At 35.4% G+C, this 15,477-nt stretch overlaps 1 protein-coding gene across 11 annotated transcripts in view; it reads right to left on the reverse strand.

Moving 5' to 3' along the window:
• Positions 1 to 15,477, reverse strand: part of LOC105207608 (serine/threonine-protein kinase tricornered) — a 131,567-nt gene that overhangs the window by 7,985 nt on the left and 108,105 nt on the right. For all 11 annotated transcript variants that reach the window (XM_039457412.1, XM_039457413.1, XM_011177162.3 and 8 more), the window contains 2 exons: positions 2,820 to 2,896; positions 397 to 630 (listed from right to left, as the gene is read on the reverse strand). In XM_039457412.1, the coding sequence (XP_039313346.1) occupies positions 397 to 630; positions 2,820 to 2,896 (311 nt within the window). The remainder of the gene's footprint in view (positions 1 to 396; positions 631 to 2,819; positions 2,897 to 15,477) is intronic.

Here is a 15,477-nt window from a genome sequence, read left to right on the forward strand (position 1 = left end):
TTTGAAATTCACAGATCTATGTGTCACAACAAATTCGCACTTTCAAAAATACCAAAATAAAAAAACCTAAAGCCATAGACAAAATGTAAAAAAAGGAAAATAATTTAGCATACCTGATTTAGAATTTGTATTAGAATAATCAATTTAAGAAAGTTTTTTCCAGACTTCTTTCAAATTGCATAAACTATCTACGATTAAACTACTTACTACTTTTCTGTGTCAAAAATAAATTATTAATTACGACATCGTGACTCTTCGTTCTCACTATATCGCAGAAGAAGCTTCGCTTTACGATTCCTCATATCAAGTAGTTAATTAGCCCAATTAGACCAACATCTAATTCGCTTCTAATTCGCTTGCTCATTAGCCGTCATACGCGAACTATCGATTCTTTACCTCGCCGAATGCTCCCCTGCCGATAACTTTGAGAGGCTCGAAATCCTCGACGCCGAGCCTAGATCGCTTCAGCCGGAGGAACTCGGTCTCTTTCTGGGCATGCTGCAGCCTCTTCTCCTGCTTCTGCTGCTCGGAAAGACCCTCATCCTTGAGAGACTCTTCGAGCTTCGCCAGCCTTTGTTTCCGCTCGATGTGCTGCGCTATCAGATTGCTGTAATAGTTCTCCAACGTTACCTGCAAAAGGCAAAACGCGATGGTCCGATTATCATCATCGTATGTACCAAACTTGTATGATCCCTCATCTTCCTGCGACATCGTCGCTCAACATAAGCTCGACATAATACGATCGATAACGCTTTATCTCGCTTACGGCAAAACCACTTCCGTTGGTCGTGTGCGTTACCACGGCTGATGCGATTATTATGCTCGCCGAGATCAGGTTTGCATTCTCGGCGTTGCGAGACATTTCGAAGCCAACGTTTTACTCTTCGCTGGGGCAGCCGCGTAAAATTAATTAATAAAAGAAATTCTCGTGCTTTCTCATGTAAACTGTCACGTTTCTAAATTGAAATTACAACTGTAGATAAAAATTCTATTTTAATTATATTTCCGCTTTCTATTCAGCGTAAATGTTCGAAATTACGATGTAAATTAAAATTCGTATTTTAAGAAAAGCGAAGGGCAAAGCAAGTAAACGAAGTAAAAATGATGCAAAAGATGAAAGAAGAAAGACTCACCTTTTTATTTCTTTCAAGTATTTGATATTTTCTATAATTTTATATATATATATATATATATATATATATATATATATATATATATATATGTATGTATGTATGTATATATAAACGCGAACATTCGTAAATATTGTTAATCACGTAATATTCGTGATCTTATTTTCGTGTAGTAGAACGGTAAATTTCAGAAGTTTTTTGCAATTTCCTCCGTTTCTAATTTCCTCAACTTTTTCGGATTTTCACAGTTCTCTAAACTTTTAGCAACCCTCTTCGTTCTAAAAAGCTCGCGCAGGCACGCTGACATGAGCAACTTTTTTTGCAACAGTCAACAATTGTTATTAACGAAATTATCGAGCATTGTCGGCAACGCCGACAAACGTTGAGTAATCGCGTGGTAGTTAGCGTTACACAGTAATTAATGAGAAGAATTGGCTAACTTTCAGTAATTTTTTTTCTCAGGAAAGCATACGTGGTTATTAAGCAAGAAGCATTTCAAATTAAGCGGAAATTTTCGCAATTCGATGAGCAATGCAATATGATTAACCGCAAGTATAAAACAAACGTTGCAAACAACGTTTTATTTGAACTTAGTACTTCTAGCGTAAAATAAATTAATAAGAAAGCGTTTTTTAATTATCAATAATTGTTCTAGCAATACACATTTAAATATGTAAATTTATAGTAATCGAGATATCTTTCGTGAGATGGAAAATACACATTTCTTGCAAAGTCTCATATTTTACAAGATTTATAAAATTAGCATCGTAAATATAAATTATATATCGTTATTTATAATTTCACTCGTAATAATATAGTAAACAGACGGAATTGCAAATTTTATTGCATTATTAACTGTAATCCTGAATGGCGACCGATGGATTAAATCCAATCACGCAGGGATACATTGCAATACCGATCTTGTTAAAACGGTGACCATTAATTAGCAACACAGTTCGTCGATATTGCCTCTGTATACGCTGGTTAAAATTGTTTCGGTGATTATCTGTATTTCTTGCTCACGCAAATGTACCTGGACACTGATGATTCTTCGCCGAATAATGAGAACGCGAATACTGAATTATTAGTTATGATGTAATAATTCTTCCAACAACTTCTCATGTTATTCTTATAGTTGATTGATTGTACGACAGGTTTGTAATCAGATTAAATTTATTAAGATATGAGAGCTATGTTATTACATTGGTCGATCACTGTATTATGTAATGTGTTTATTGTAAGTTTCCTCACGTCAAACTGTGAAAGTTAGTAAGAAAGTTTAATCGGTTTACGGTACCCTTCTTCATCGAAAAGATGCGTATATAATACGCGTGTTTAAATTGTTAATTAATATAAAAATTAAAGAATGCTAGCTGAGAATTTGTCGATTCAAAGAAATAATAAAATTGCATTCTTGTAATAATTCGAAACAAAGATAATCACACTAACTTTTAATTATCAAATTATTAAATAACTAACATTTTTTTTCTATAATATTTTCTAAACATTTTCATATTGCGAAAAAATATTTTCAAAATTACAAAGAAAATATTTTATATAATCGTATTAATATTTTATACTCCTGTATATTGAATCATTTATTCTGAGTGAATTGACGAATGGAATATACAGAGCTGAACGGTCGCTATTTTAATAGAATAATCACGTTGAAACTAAATCCGAACTTACCTTGGCCTTGGTCGCTTTGTCCAACGTGTGACCGCTAAATCGGATCGTGCTCTCGGTGGCCGCCATCTCCAACACCCCTGCAACGAGCATAAGAAAAGAGGTCATTCGGTGTCATCCAATTTACAGAGTTAATGTCTGCTAATGCAACTACTATCAATGAAGATATCGCTTGAACGAATTAAAAGGCAAACGCTACCCTCGCAAAACTGGCCGACAATTTCGTTAAACGATGTATCGGGGAAAATATTAAGTATTAAATATTATTTTAAAACACTTGTTTCGCTGATATAATTTCTTATATTTTACAAAGTAGTTTCGTTAATATGTGGAAACTAGAAAAGTTTTAAAATTAGAGTGTTTAATCATCATCACCATTATTGGAACATAGATTGGAGATGGAGTATCGTTAAATACATCTAACGATACTCCATCTCCAATCGTCACACTTGAATAAACGAGTTTTTAACGAAGAATTCACACGCGTTATACAATAGTGTTACACTGCTTAGGAGCATTTATCTTTTCAAAGACATGAAAAAAAACCAAAGTTTTTTTTTGCTGAACACGCCCGCAAAAAATGACGGAGTTTTATAAATGCGCAATATGAGCAAATTATCCCAAGGCTGGCGTAAGCTTTGAGATCGCGTATTTCCATTTGAAGGCCAACATATGAAAAAAATGAAAACGTTCATCATATAATTATTTTATCAATTGTAATAATGAGTCACACTACTTTGCAATACTAATTTTCCCATGCGAGATGTACTCGTAACATTAATATTCAATGTAATAAAATAAAATACTCTGAGCAATTATCAAATTGTGCGAGTACGTTAACAATTTAGAACTTAAAAAATCTAAATGTATGAATATGTAAAAAAAATCAAGTCTATAGCGAATTAAATTTAATGCTCTATTTTTTTACTACAGAAAATTTTCACATTACAGTAAATTTTCATTACAGAGAACTTACGAATCGCTTCAAACGAATGTTATAAAATCTTTCCAAAGGAAGGATGGAGAATCGGTAAAATATGTTTCATTGTGATACAATTCAATACGTTGCGATACATTGTTCTTACACTAACCCATTTGACACTTTCTACACTAACCCTTTCCCTTTGCGATTCAGAATGAAGTGTTCAAGGTGCCCATTTACAAGTTGCGGTTTTACAGCAAAGTCCCTCGCGTTACTCAAAGGGATTCTCGGATAAAAGGTCCTTTGTTAATTGTGCGTTTTATGCGCCACATAATGTGTGGATAGATTTACTGCATGTTAAATATTTGAAACAACAACGCCAACCGCGAAAAGCTTTACAGCAGATATTAATTTATAATTATGTTGTGACGTTATTATTCTAACGAGCCATACATCGCGGCTTTAAATAATTAAAATTTATAATTACATTTATAATAATAACGTTTAAAGTGAAGACAATGAGTAAGAAACATAAGCTAATTGTCATGTTATATGAGTGACATACTTCAAGAAACATATAATGCAATTATTTATGTAGTAATATCGTCGGGTCATAAGATTTAGAATTATATTATTTTTCATACAGTTGGAAACAAAACGGTAACGTCTTAGTCAAAATATTTATTTTGCAAAACAATTGTAAAATTTGCGACGAAATCTTTCAAGACGGTGCAGGTCCTCATTGAATATATTTAAAGCAACAACGGAAGCATCATTACGTTATCAGCTGGACTGGAACGATAAGTCTCTTATCCGACTTAAAAGTACAGCATATTTCGCAACTGCACGAACAAGTTTACCATAAAGCAAATGATGGTTCTTCAGAAAGAAACGATTTTCGAGGACATCGCGTAGTGTCATCGAATGAATCATTATTACGCAATCATGCGTAATTACAGGTATCAAAGTGTGACAATGAGCCGCAAGAAGATCCGTTCTATTAGGCAACACGCACACTTGACGCGTTTCCTTTTATAAAAGTTGCATATAAACATACCGATATATTGCTTCCGCAATGACAGCACCATGACTCACTCACAGAAATTTTATTCGCATAAATATTTACAACACTAAAAAGTTACGACTTTTTTTTTTAGAAAAATGTGTATATTAATGCAAAAAAGAAATTGTAATTGAGACACTCTCTTCGTGTCTATTAAAATTTTTTTATCTGTATCATAATAAAAATACAATTTTAATTATACTATTTTATATTGTTTATTTTAATTAAAGAGGTGCGTAAAGTACCTCTGTAATTAAAATCATACACATTAAGGTCATATGTAAAGTTGATTATTCTAGCGAAACGCTAGTGAAACACAGGTTTTGGCAATGTAATGGCAAAGTGGTAATTTGTGTTAATCTACAGCGCACCCTATTTGTTTCGTTACTCAATTTAATATGATCAACGATACTTGGCAAACCGATATCGATCCTACAACGTTTTGAAACAGTTAACATGGACATTAGTTTCGCATGTAAGACCGCAGAATTATATGGTCAATGCACGAGAGCAGAAATGCGATGTTAATTATTCACATACATCTTAATTATACTTGTTTCATGTGCATAAATACATTAGTATATTGTAAGACTGTCCTGTGATTAGTGCGTTTCGCCGTATTAACGTCTTGGAAAAGGATTGTTAACAGTATTGAACTGACATACGCGCGCGAGAAAAATCACGGAAGTCAATACAATTTCTTTTTCGCATTAATACCCACGAATTTGCCTGCAATGCAGCGGAGAAAGGTTCGATGGCCCGAGCTGCAGCACGGTAGACCTACATACAAGGGTTTCCCCTTGCGGTTTATTTTATGAGCGTTGATTAGACGCGCCTGTCAGGAATATCGCGCTATCGTAACTGCACCAGACGTTAATTATCTCGGACATCGTATTAATCATCGTTGCGTGATACGTTGCCAACGGACTTGGGATACAATATATTCAATTAAAAGTATAGGCTTGCCCCGGTTAATTCGACTCGTTTTGACTTTCACATGTAAAATGCAACTCTAAAATCAATGTCATCCCCCCCCCCCCTCAGAAAAACGCTTGAACTCTCGGACATGTATGTGACATATACATCAAATGGGATGTTTTCCTGAGGCATGTAGAAGGACTCTAATATCGTACACGTAGATATATGATATTTGTCCTTCTACCTTCAAGTCGCAAAGTGATATTGATTGTTCTGTTTCCGAACGGATACACGCGCTCACATGTCGAGAAGTGCGAAAGTATGAGTCTATTCGTATGAAAAAGATTGAAGCAGAAAGGGCATCGAGTGACAGACAAATTCGTGCCGAAACCGTTTAATTTATGTATGTTTTCATTTCTGAAAAGTTGCTGTTATTCATGTTTTTTTTTCTCTATATTTTTTTCTCTATCTTTTTTTTTCTCGTATATAATATACCGAAAAATATTTGCAATTCTTGACAAAGACAGAAAAAAATGAATTTTGATATTTTATTTTTTAATCGTAACAAAATTATGTTTTTCGCTTCTCGTTACATCCTGGCCGTCTATTATTATCGATCGTAAGACCTGGAGCACCAAGATATTTTTTTCAGCACACACGCGAGCAACCACAAATGACAGGGCACGGTTAGTTGAATTGCTAATGTCGTATGTTATCTTCGGCTTTCATCTCTGCCATGTAAAAATGTTTCGAATGTGCCAAAGATCAACAAGTATCTATGCGCGAATCTGCGCACATTTCGAGAAAAGTTCTTCGCGTCTGTCGTGCGTGGGTGTAATTCGCGTTAAGCGACAGGATGGATGTCTATTAATTGCTGCCGCACGAGTAACACGAGTTGTAGAACGTGTAAACAAACTCAGTGACGCGTTTTCCCGGGACACACGCGTACGCGGATCATGCATACATCGTGCTCATACGCCACCGTGTATCAAGAATTAATCGCGATCGAGGAATCCCACCCGATTCCCCGATTACATCACCATAAAATTATCCAGCCTGTCGAGAAACCATACAAATCAGTCAATGGGTTATCGAAGGCCGAGTATCGGGTGGTATACGAAAACGTTTCGACGCAGTAAAGAGAAAATATTATTAAACAGTGATAAGCAAGCGTTTCGCGAGACGATTATCGTGTAAACTACGCGCTTATTCACTTCTAATCGACACGAATGATGAAATCTTTCGAAATGTTTAGAAACAATCACAACAGCGCTTGAGGAGGCTATTGCTTCAGGTTTAAACTCAATAAACTCGATTTAATTATATCTTTTCTCAGCCAAAATGTATGTGATGAACAAATTTCATGAACATGAAGAGAAAATGCCTTAAATTACTTAAAAATTGAACAAATTAAACTCGTACTACTAAAGTACAAGTGAATAAGAAATGATCACAAAATTGGAGTTAAAAATTACCAAGTCCCACATCTCTGTCAAAAACAAGATAATTAAAAGGATTCCCTTAATTATGGACGTAATTAAGCCGAGTTTTGGAGCCACAGCACTCTGCTATCGAGACGTCACGTCACAGTGATCTTAGGAAAGCGGCGAGTCGCGTGCGAGAGAAAGAGTTGGGTGTGTGTGCTCCAGGCGGAACTGTAAAGCGAGTCCTTAAACGGCAGCGAAGCGTGGGTGAATCATGGGGACAGTAAACGTTTGACTGGAGCGTCTGTAATACTCTGTGCACTTACGCCGTGATCGACATTCAGCCTTGACGCATATTAAATAATGACGGCGGACGCGCGGACCGCCACCGATATTTATGCGGGCGCGAGGCGTTTTGCGCTCATGTCGGCCTCGGTTTTTTTCCCGTCGGATTCACGCAAACAATCGCCGCCGCGATACTCGCGTCAGCACGATTAAGGCTGTCCGCGCCCGGAAAAAGAACTCTGTCGACAATACTTTCTTTTATTTTCAATCGTAACTCTCCTATGTGCGATCGCGTTGTTCCGAAATAATTTGTTCATCGATCAAATTACGTTACGCCGGCAAATCGCGAAACTTTGCGCAATTTTATTTCGCGACGATGAAATTATTTATTTTCTCATTTCCTTTTTTCTTTCTCAATTTATAATTTTCAAATAGTTTGCGATTTGTCAGATCCATGTAAAGATTCTGTGTGCTACCATAAAATAACACACCATTGAAATTTCTTTCATTTTTGTCTTGCAATTTTCGGTCTGAAGCTCCGCGTGATATTTGCGATACGTTTCACGTACAACAATCCGTTGTAACGCCACCCACTGATTACATTACGGATTACAGTGTCGCACAGAACCGCCCCTGGAAGCCATTAGATCTAGTTTGCCCATTGCACAAGTATACAGAGAGCGACGTCATCAGGAAGTCGCGATGAGGTTTTGTCGTAGATGATTGCGACGTACGACGAAACTTACGTCAAAGTCCATCATCTCCATAAAGCAGATCATCAAATAAAATTGAACAGCGCCAGAGTACACAGAACCGCGTAAAATATACCTCCCATTTTAAAAAGCAAAATTACGTTTTTAATTTAAAGAAAAAAATACTGCTTAACAAAATTATTTAGCAAAAATTAAATCTGTTAACAAACTCCTCACATTTAAGAAATACAAAACATAAAATAGCCAATTTTCCTGAGCTCCTTCGTCTCGTAAAGCGTAAAAATTGCAATTTATTTTGTACGCATTTCTATTGCATTTTTAATTACACCGTGTATCAATTTGTTAAACGTCACGCCCATTCATGCAGCTTCTTTTACGGTAAAACAATCGTACGACAATCTTTCGAATTTGCTTAAGATAATCGATTCCGGCCTACATTTCGCTTCGAATCGGCAGCAGCACGTTGCGTGCAGCGTGACGATTCGCACGCGGTCGTGATTTCACACGGTTCTCTTTCGCGGCGGAGGGATTACGGAAAATCGATTTCACGGCGTAAAAAAGTCGACGGGCCGATCCCTCGTCTTTCGCGAAGCGCGTGCGGCATATCGCGTGCGCGCTTTATGCGCACGACCAACCTACTTGCTCGGAGCAAAGATAACCGTAAATAACGGTCACTGCACTTTTTGCCGGGTCGCCCGGACAAATCGGCGAGTGTGCGGAATTCTCACTTGCCTCTCGCCTATTTTCAACGACACTCGAACTGGGGGAGGAAGTATGCGAGAATAAGAGTGAACACGTTTAGATGAGAGAAATGAGAATTTCAGAAAAATTATTATCAATAAATGTTTTTCATAAACGACGATGGATTCCAAAGTTGACGGTCGTGAAAAATAAGTATAGAATTTTTTCCACACACACACACATACACATTATTTAGTTTCACATTTAATTTTATACTTTAACATTTAAAATCTTTAATAACACACTTTCTGCGAGTCGAAAAGATAAACGCCGGTGGGATGATGCAAGAAACTGAACGATCAAACAAATATCTTTTAAACACTTAAAAACTGCAAGCAAAAAGCAGAAGAAAAAGAGCTGGACAAAAGAAGTAATTATTAAATACGAAGGAAGTAATTGTTAAATAAGAAATAGAAGCAATTATTGAATAGATACATTTTTAAAAAGAGAGGAAACGTAGATTTTAATAAAAAGAGACTAATGATGAATCGACGGACGGAATTTAAATTCGTCAAAAGCCGATTAACAGGATTGTTGGATTTTTAATTTATGCTCTCGGATTTCATAGCTATTTCTTTAACGATTTCCTATAAACGTACCTAAAGTACCGCAGAACACCTTGGTGTCTCCGTAATGTGATGTGGTTTGCACGAACGTATCGATTATCGAGCAAATGATACTAAGACCGGCAGAAATCGACGCGGTGTAAATATACACGAGCGATGGCTTTCATTCTATTGGTTGCCGAGCAGCAGGGCTTCTCTGCGGTATTACGTAAGACATGGTTCTGGCACGGGTTAAGTTCATCAGCTAGAAATGGAAACGTAACGAATGAAAATGGCAAAGTGCATAGAAAACATTTAATAATTAAACAGCGTATCTTGAGGTCTTTTCATTTCTGGAATTGCATGTACATAAGAACCTGAGTCGTTAAATGAAGAGAAAGGAAGGCGTATAAATGCAATTGGGTATAATCCGTTCTTTATTTTTACTGAAATTATTTGGCAGTATACGATCACTAACGCGTTCGTGGTAACTCCATCGGAGAACTGTCAGACGTTACTGCGCGTCATTTTATCAGTTGCAGCAATTTTAGCCATTCCAGTAAGATTATAAGGGCCGTTAGATTACTTAAAAATTTTAAATAGCGGAAATAATCTGCGTATTTGTTCTTTCTTTTTTTTTCAAAAGACCGCTTCCGATCGATAGATGTAAAATGCAGTGTGGTTTTACTATTGTCAAGCCCTCACAAACTCTATTAAATTATCGAGGACAGTTGTAATCAGTCTAAAGAAACCGTAGAATTGCAAGCATACAGCGAGCATGAACTATTTCAGAACATTATGTAACCTATAACATTTATTTTTATTTAAGCAACAAATTAAATTATAATTCTATTAATTAAATTGATAATACCACAGAATTTAATATTATAATATTCAGCAATCAATATTCAGCAGTCGAATATATCATGATTAATTTTTGGATTTTTTTTAAATTTCAGATGATGAATAATTTCGTTCATAAACGATTAGCATGTGTAAATTTACATCAAATTATCTTCAAATTATTTTTTATTTTTATTTTTTTTAATTGACGTATTTTTAGGAGATGAAAATAATGTATTAAATATAGTGTTAATATTTATAAGATGTTTTATAAAGATCTATAAGAACGTATATTATCTCCGCATTTGCTCTCTCGTTAAAAAAAAACACATGCTTTTGTCAATATAATCTAAGAAGTCCACATATCGTCTTAATATCTGTAGAGAGCTTAGCACCTCCTTTCAACAATCCATTAAATTATCATTACGTATTCAGAGGATCATAATTTAGGACGAGGAGACGGAAATGCGGTCGAGACCGCTCGGAATTGCATTTTGAGTACGATAAGACGAGTAAGAACGAGGCCTAGAGTACATCAAGGTAAGGTGTCTGCCTGTGAGCTCCTTGAAGGGAATACTAATTTTGATCATGCTCGCACCTTACCATCCTCAACACTTCAAGATGATAAGAGATTAAAAGACTAATAGATTGGCATAAGATGAGAAATAAAGTAATAAAGGAAGAAAATAACAGAATGTGGATGACAAGTATGTAACACTAAATATATCGATGGAAAGATATAAAATTTAATTTTCGATATACAATATCACAATGCAAAATTATAATTGCAATGTTGATGTAATAATTCGTGTTCCCATTGCAAAAAGATTGCGAAGAAACATAATTCATAATTTCTAGATGTTATGTAAAATGTAAATTTAATTACTTTGTGTGTGTGTGTGTGTGTGTGTGTGTTATCATCTTTAAATATTAATTTAACTTAAATGTCATATGAAAATACATGCATATTGTAAATTTATGCTACACGCACATATGGACAATTAAATATATCCAATACACAATCAATACTTTCATAATAGAATTATGAAAATATAAATAAATATTATTACAGCAATAACATTTACTTCTATACATTTTTATATCTTTTGATGCATTTATCCGATTTTTTATTATATTTATCAGTTCCATTAATACTTTCGAAAGGCTAATTTGACGCATTAATCATTAACTATTTAACTCAAACACTTGTCTATGAAACGAGGATATATTATATTAATTAAATTGAAAACTTTAATTCGATTTATATTACATTACTTTAATTTAACAGTAACTTGAAGATTTTGCAGAAAACATTTGATAAAACGCAGATCATTAGCAGATTATCTGCTACTATTTTACTACATTTCAGCGACGTACTTCGCGCACGTGTATATCTTTCCTCATTAATATTCTAGAATTAGGTAGCTCGCACAGATTGTAACATCTCGCATCGGCTCTGCTTCGAGACTGCCGAATTCTTCGGTAACGGAGAGAAACTTTGGTTATTACGCGACTAAATCGAGCGTATGTGTGTACGCGATGTGTCTCACGCGAGCGGAAAGCACTTCGGGACGAGTTGAAGTTTAATTTGTCGAGCGTACGCGACCGCGAACCTGAACGAGGCCGAGAAGAGACGTGGAAGAGACGACATGGGGTGACGGCGCAATGGCTCGTCCCGAGAACAATGAATAACACAACGAGAAGAAAAGAATGGAAAAAGGAGAAGAGAGAATGGCAGACGGAGGAAAGCATCGATGCGTGTAATCGCGCGACTCTCTTTTCACATTTTCTATTATTTTTTGTAGTCCCGTTTCAGCCCTGCTCCGTTTCGAGGTAGACTTTTCGTCGCTAAATCAGCGGCATCTGATACGAACTATCGTGGGAATCGTCAATTATGACCGGAAATGAATCAAGATAATTGAAGATCTTGTTTAAAACGCGCGGAATTTTTCGGGATCGCGGAATCATTTCGTCGAAGCAGTGATCGACTCGCGATCTACGATCTCGCGATCTACGATTCGACTTTCATATACATACTTTTAAAAAATGAGAATAAGAATCAATTCTCTCTAATGACATGTGGCCGTTTATAAAAATCTATTGAGAAAAAGTGCACAAGTGCAAAAAGAGACAGCGATCTATTTTTAGATTAGAATACATGAAAAGTAATATGTGTGTGTAGAGTTAAGTGTGTGAAAATAATGAAATATATATTTAAATTGTACAATTAAATATTACACGCTCGAAGAAATTGGATAAATATGAAAATTAATATTAATTAATACAATAACAGAGTTATATAAGATGAGTATCTCACAGTATGCACTATTCACTAAATTATCATGAAAAAACGCATAGATATTTATCAAGGTGTACTTCATGAGATTCCTATTAAGAATCGCACGTTGTTCGCACAATGCTTTTTGTCTACCATTACCACTACCATTTATCTAACGTTTTATAAATGGCACGACTAGTAGAGACTACTAAAAAGAACAATACAATCCGGAGCTCTATTGAGAACTGCATGCGGCAGACTCGAGAAGCGGCAAGAATATTTCTCCACGGCCATTCATGAAGATGATATATACTCGATAACGCGACAATGACTTAATCGCTATCAATAGTCGGCGTAATCGGATCCTATCATCGACGCAGGAATTTGCGTTCTGTACCTCGAGGAAGTTCGCGCGAGAACTTATGCGCCCTGCTAAATATCGTAAAGACACATTTTTTTAGATTTAATTCCATTGCCAACCAAACAAAAATATCGTTTCTATGCGACGCATTTTTTTTAGATTTAAGTTAGACGCTTTAAATCTTTGCACATTATGTGGATAAAATATTCAATATTAATAGCGCGAGGAAGTTTTTAAGACTTGATAAGCATTAACTCCAAAAATGGAGTTTTGGACAAAATGTATGCTATTTTACCACAGAGGCGGTCGCGGAAATATATCTCACCGGCCATACGGTCCTGTTGGACTTTGGTTTATTTTATTTGCGGCCGACGAGAGAAGTCGGCTTAATTAGTTCGCTACCACGCAAGTCTATGTTTATCACGGCTTTCGGCGAGCGTTTAGACTGCGTGGTTACTGTTTGTATAGGCTGAGCTAGAATGCCCAATAGTTTCCTTCTAAAATAGGATCTGACTTTTTTATGGCTGGACAATATATAAATTAAATAATCCTCAATGCGAACATGGTTAGTGTATTTAATTCTGGTTATTCTATTAATATTAAAACAAAACTGTATAACCAATGGAATTAAATGTGAAAAAAAGAAGATATTTATTTTTAAGAGACTTTTTTAAAGTCGCACATTTTTTATCAATATTTTTTTTTAAATATTGTTCAGTTAAACAATCGTATTATTGTTGTTAAATGTACACTGCGAACGTAAGCGTGCAATATCTACATACGTTAACGATTCCGCTAAATCGAAGCGCTGAAGAAAAAAGGAAACAGCTGAGCGCGAAACTGTTGGCACGACTATTGCCCGAAATGCCAGATACTATTTTCGCATTTTAACGCATACGTGCGAATTCCGCGGTCGTCTATTTCCGTGTAGCGTTCCATCGTAGAAGCGGATAATGGACACCGGTGCTTGCAAATCCGCGCGAGTGAGGTGAGAGAAAAACAAAAACGCAAAGTGCGTCGAATAAGAGAGAATAAAAAGGCGGATCTCGTCAGATCTAGCGAGTGTCGATAAATATCGTTCGCGCTTTCGCTTTGAGCGGACAAAAACGTGCTTGCATGCGAAATACGAGTATGCGTGTACCGTAAAAACATGTTCCTTCCGCTACGCCGTGTACAAATAGCGTTCCGATCAAGTTGCAATAAAATGCAAATCGATCACACGGAAATGTTACCGCTTTCTTCTGGATCGGTTACACGCAGAAATATTGCAATAAAATTAGGTGTCATTAAACAAGTAATTTATTTCGAAAGTGGGAAGCGAAAATAATCTTGCTAAAACGCTGGTACAACATGCATAGGATTTGAATTTACATTTTCTGTGCAGACGCGCGACTCGGATATTACCAGAATTCAGCTAATTGAATCAAATTGAAATTCAGAAACAAAAATCCAATTCGTGATTATGACTTTCGAAAAAAGCACTGACAATTGCATAATTGAAAATTTAATTTATTAACGCATGTAATTATAAATTATTATGAATTCATCAGGAAATAACGTTTTGCTGAATTCGGAAAATATTTTTCCAATAAATATTTTTCGAGTATATAAATGTCAATAAGTATGTTAAAAAAAAAATAGAAATTGTCTAATGTAATTGCAAATTTTATATTTTTACATTTCCTTAACAAATGTTCATCATTTTGATGAAATGTTTATGATCTTTTCGTGCTTTTCACAAATAATTTAATGGTAATATACTGAACAATTACGTGACTTAATATAGTTAAATGGACGAGATATATTTCCTTAATTAAATTTCATTAAAAAAGTTATTTAATAGAGAGCATTAAATTTGCCACATATGTGCGATGCGTATGCTTATACGCGTGTCCGTGTATGATAAACGTAGCCACGTGCGAGACGATATTCCACGGCAACCGGTAATTGGATCTAACCTAGTATCGACCGGTGAAGCATGCGAAAATAGACGTTGGCCAACGACGACGACGACAACGACGACGACGACGACGACGGCGACGATGATGCGTCGCTAATCGTGGATACATTCAATGACGACGGAAGAAGTTGAAAACAGTGTCGCGACGCGTAGTTTTGCATTAATCAGCTGGATACTTAATTAAATTTATTACTATCATGATCAAAGTAAAAGCAATTTAATAAATTAGCATGCACGCCGCGTAGGAAGCACGATATAAAAGGAACAAGCCTCCTTTCACGATCTTTATTAATATTTATTGGAATAATTACACAGTATTATCTAAAAAAAAGTTATAAACAAAGGAATATTGAAATTATTGTTTGTAAGGAAGGCAAGGATATTTTTTTCAATTGTAAATTTTATGACAAGTTCGACATCGAATTTTATTCAATAAACAATATTTAAAATAATATCTCTCTATCCTCTATATTTATAATATTAAATGTTTTAGCGATTAGATTGAATTTCTTATGTAGCGAAATACAATTGAATCTGCAGAACGATAAGTTTTTTTACTCACTTTATATCACGCCATTGATACTTGATAAAAAAATGTTTAAAAACAA

Source organism: Solenopsis invicta, chromosome 14 (genome assembly GCF_016802725.1).
Source record: "Solenopsis invicta isolate M01_SB chromosome 14, UNIL_Sinv_3.0, whole genome shotgun sequence".
NCBI classification, from domain to species: Eukaryota; Metazoa; Arthropoda; class Insecta; order Hymenoptera; family Formicidae; genus Solenopsis; species Solenopsis invicta.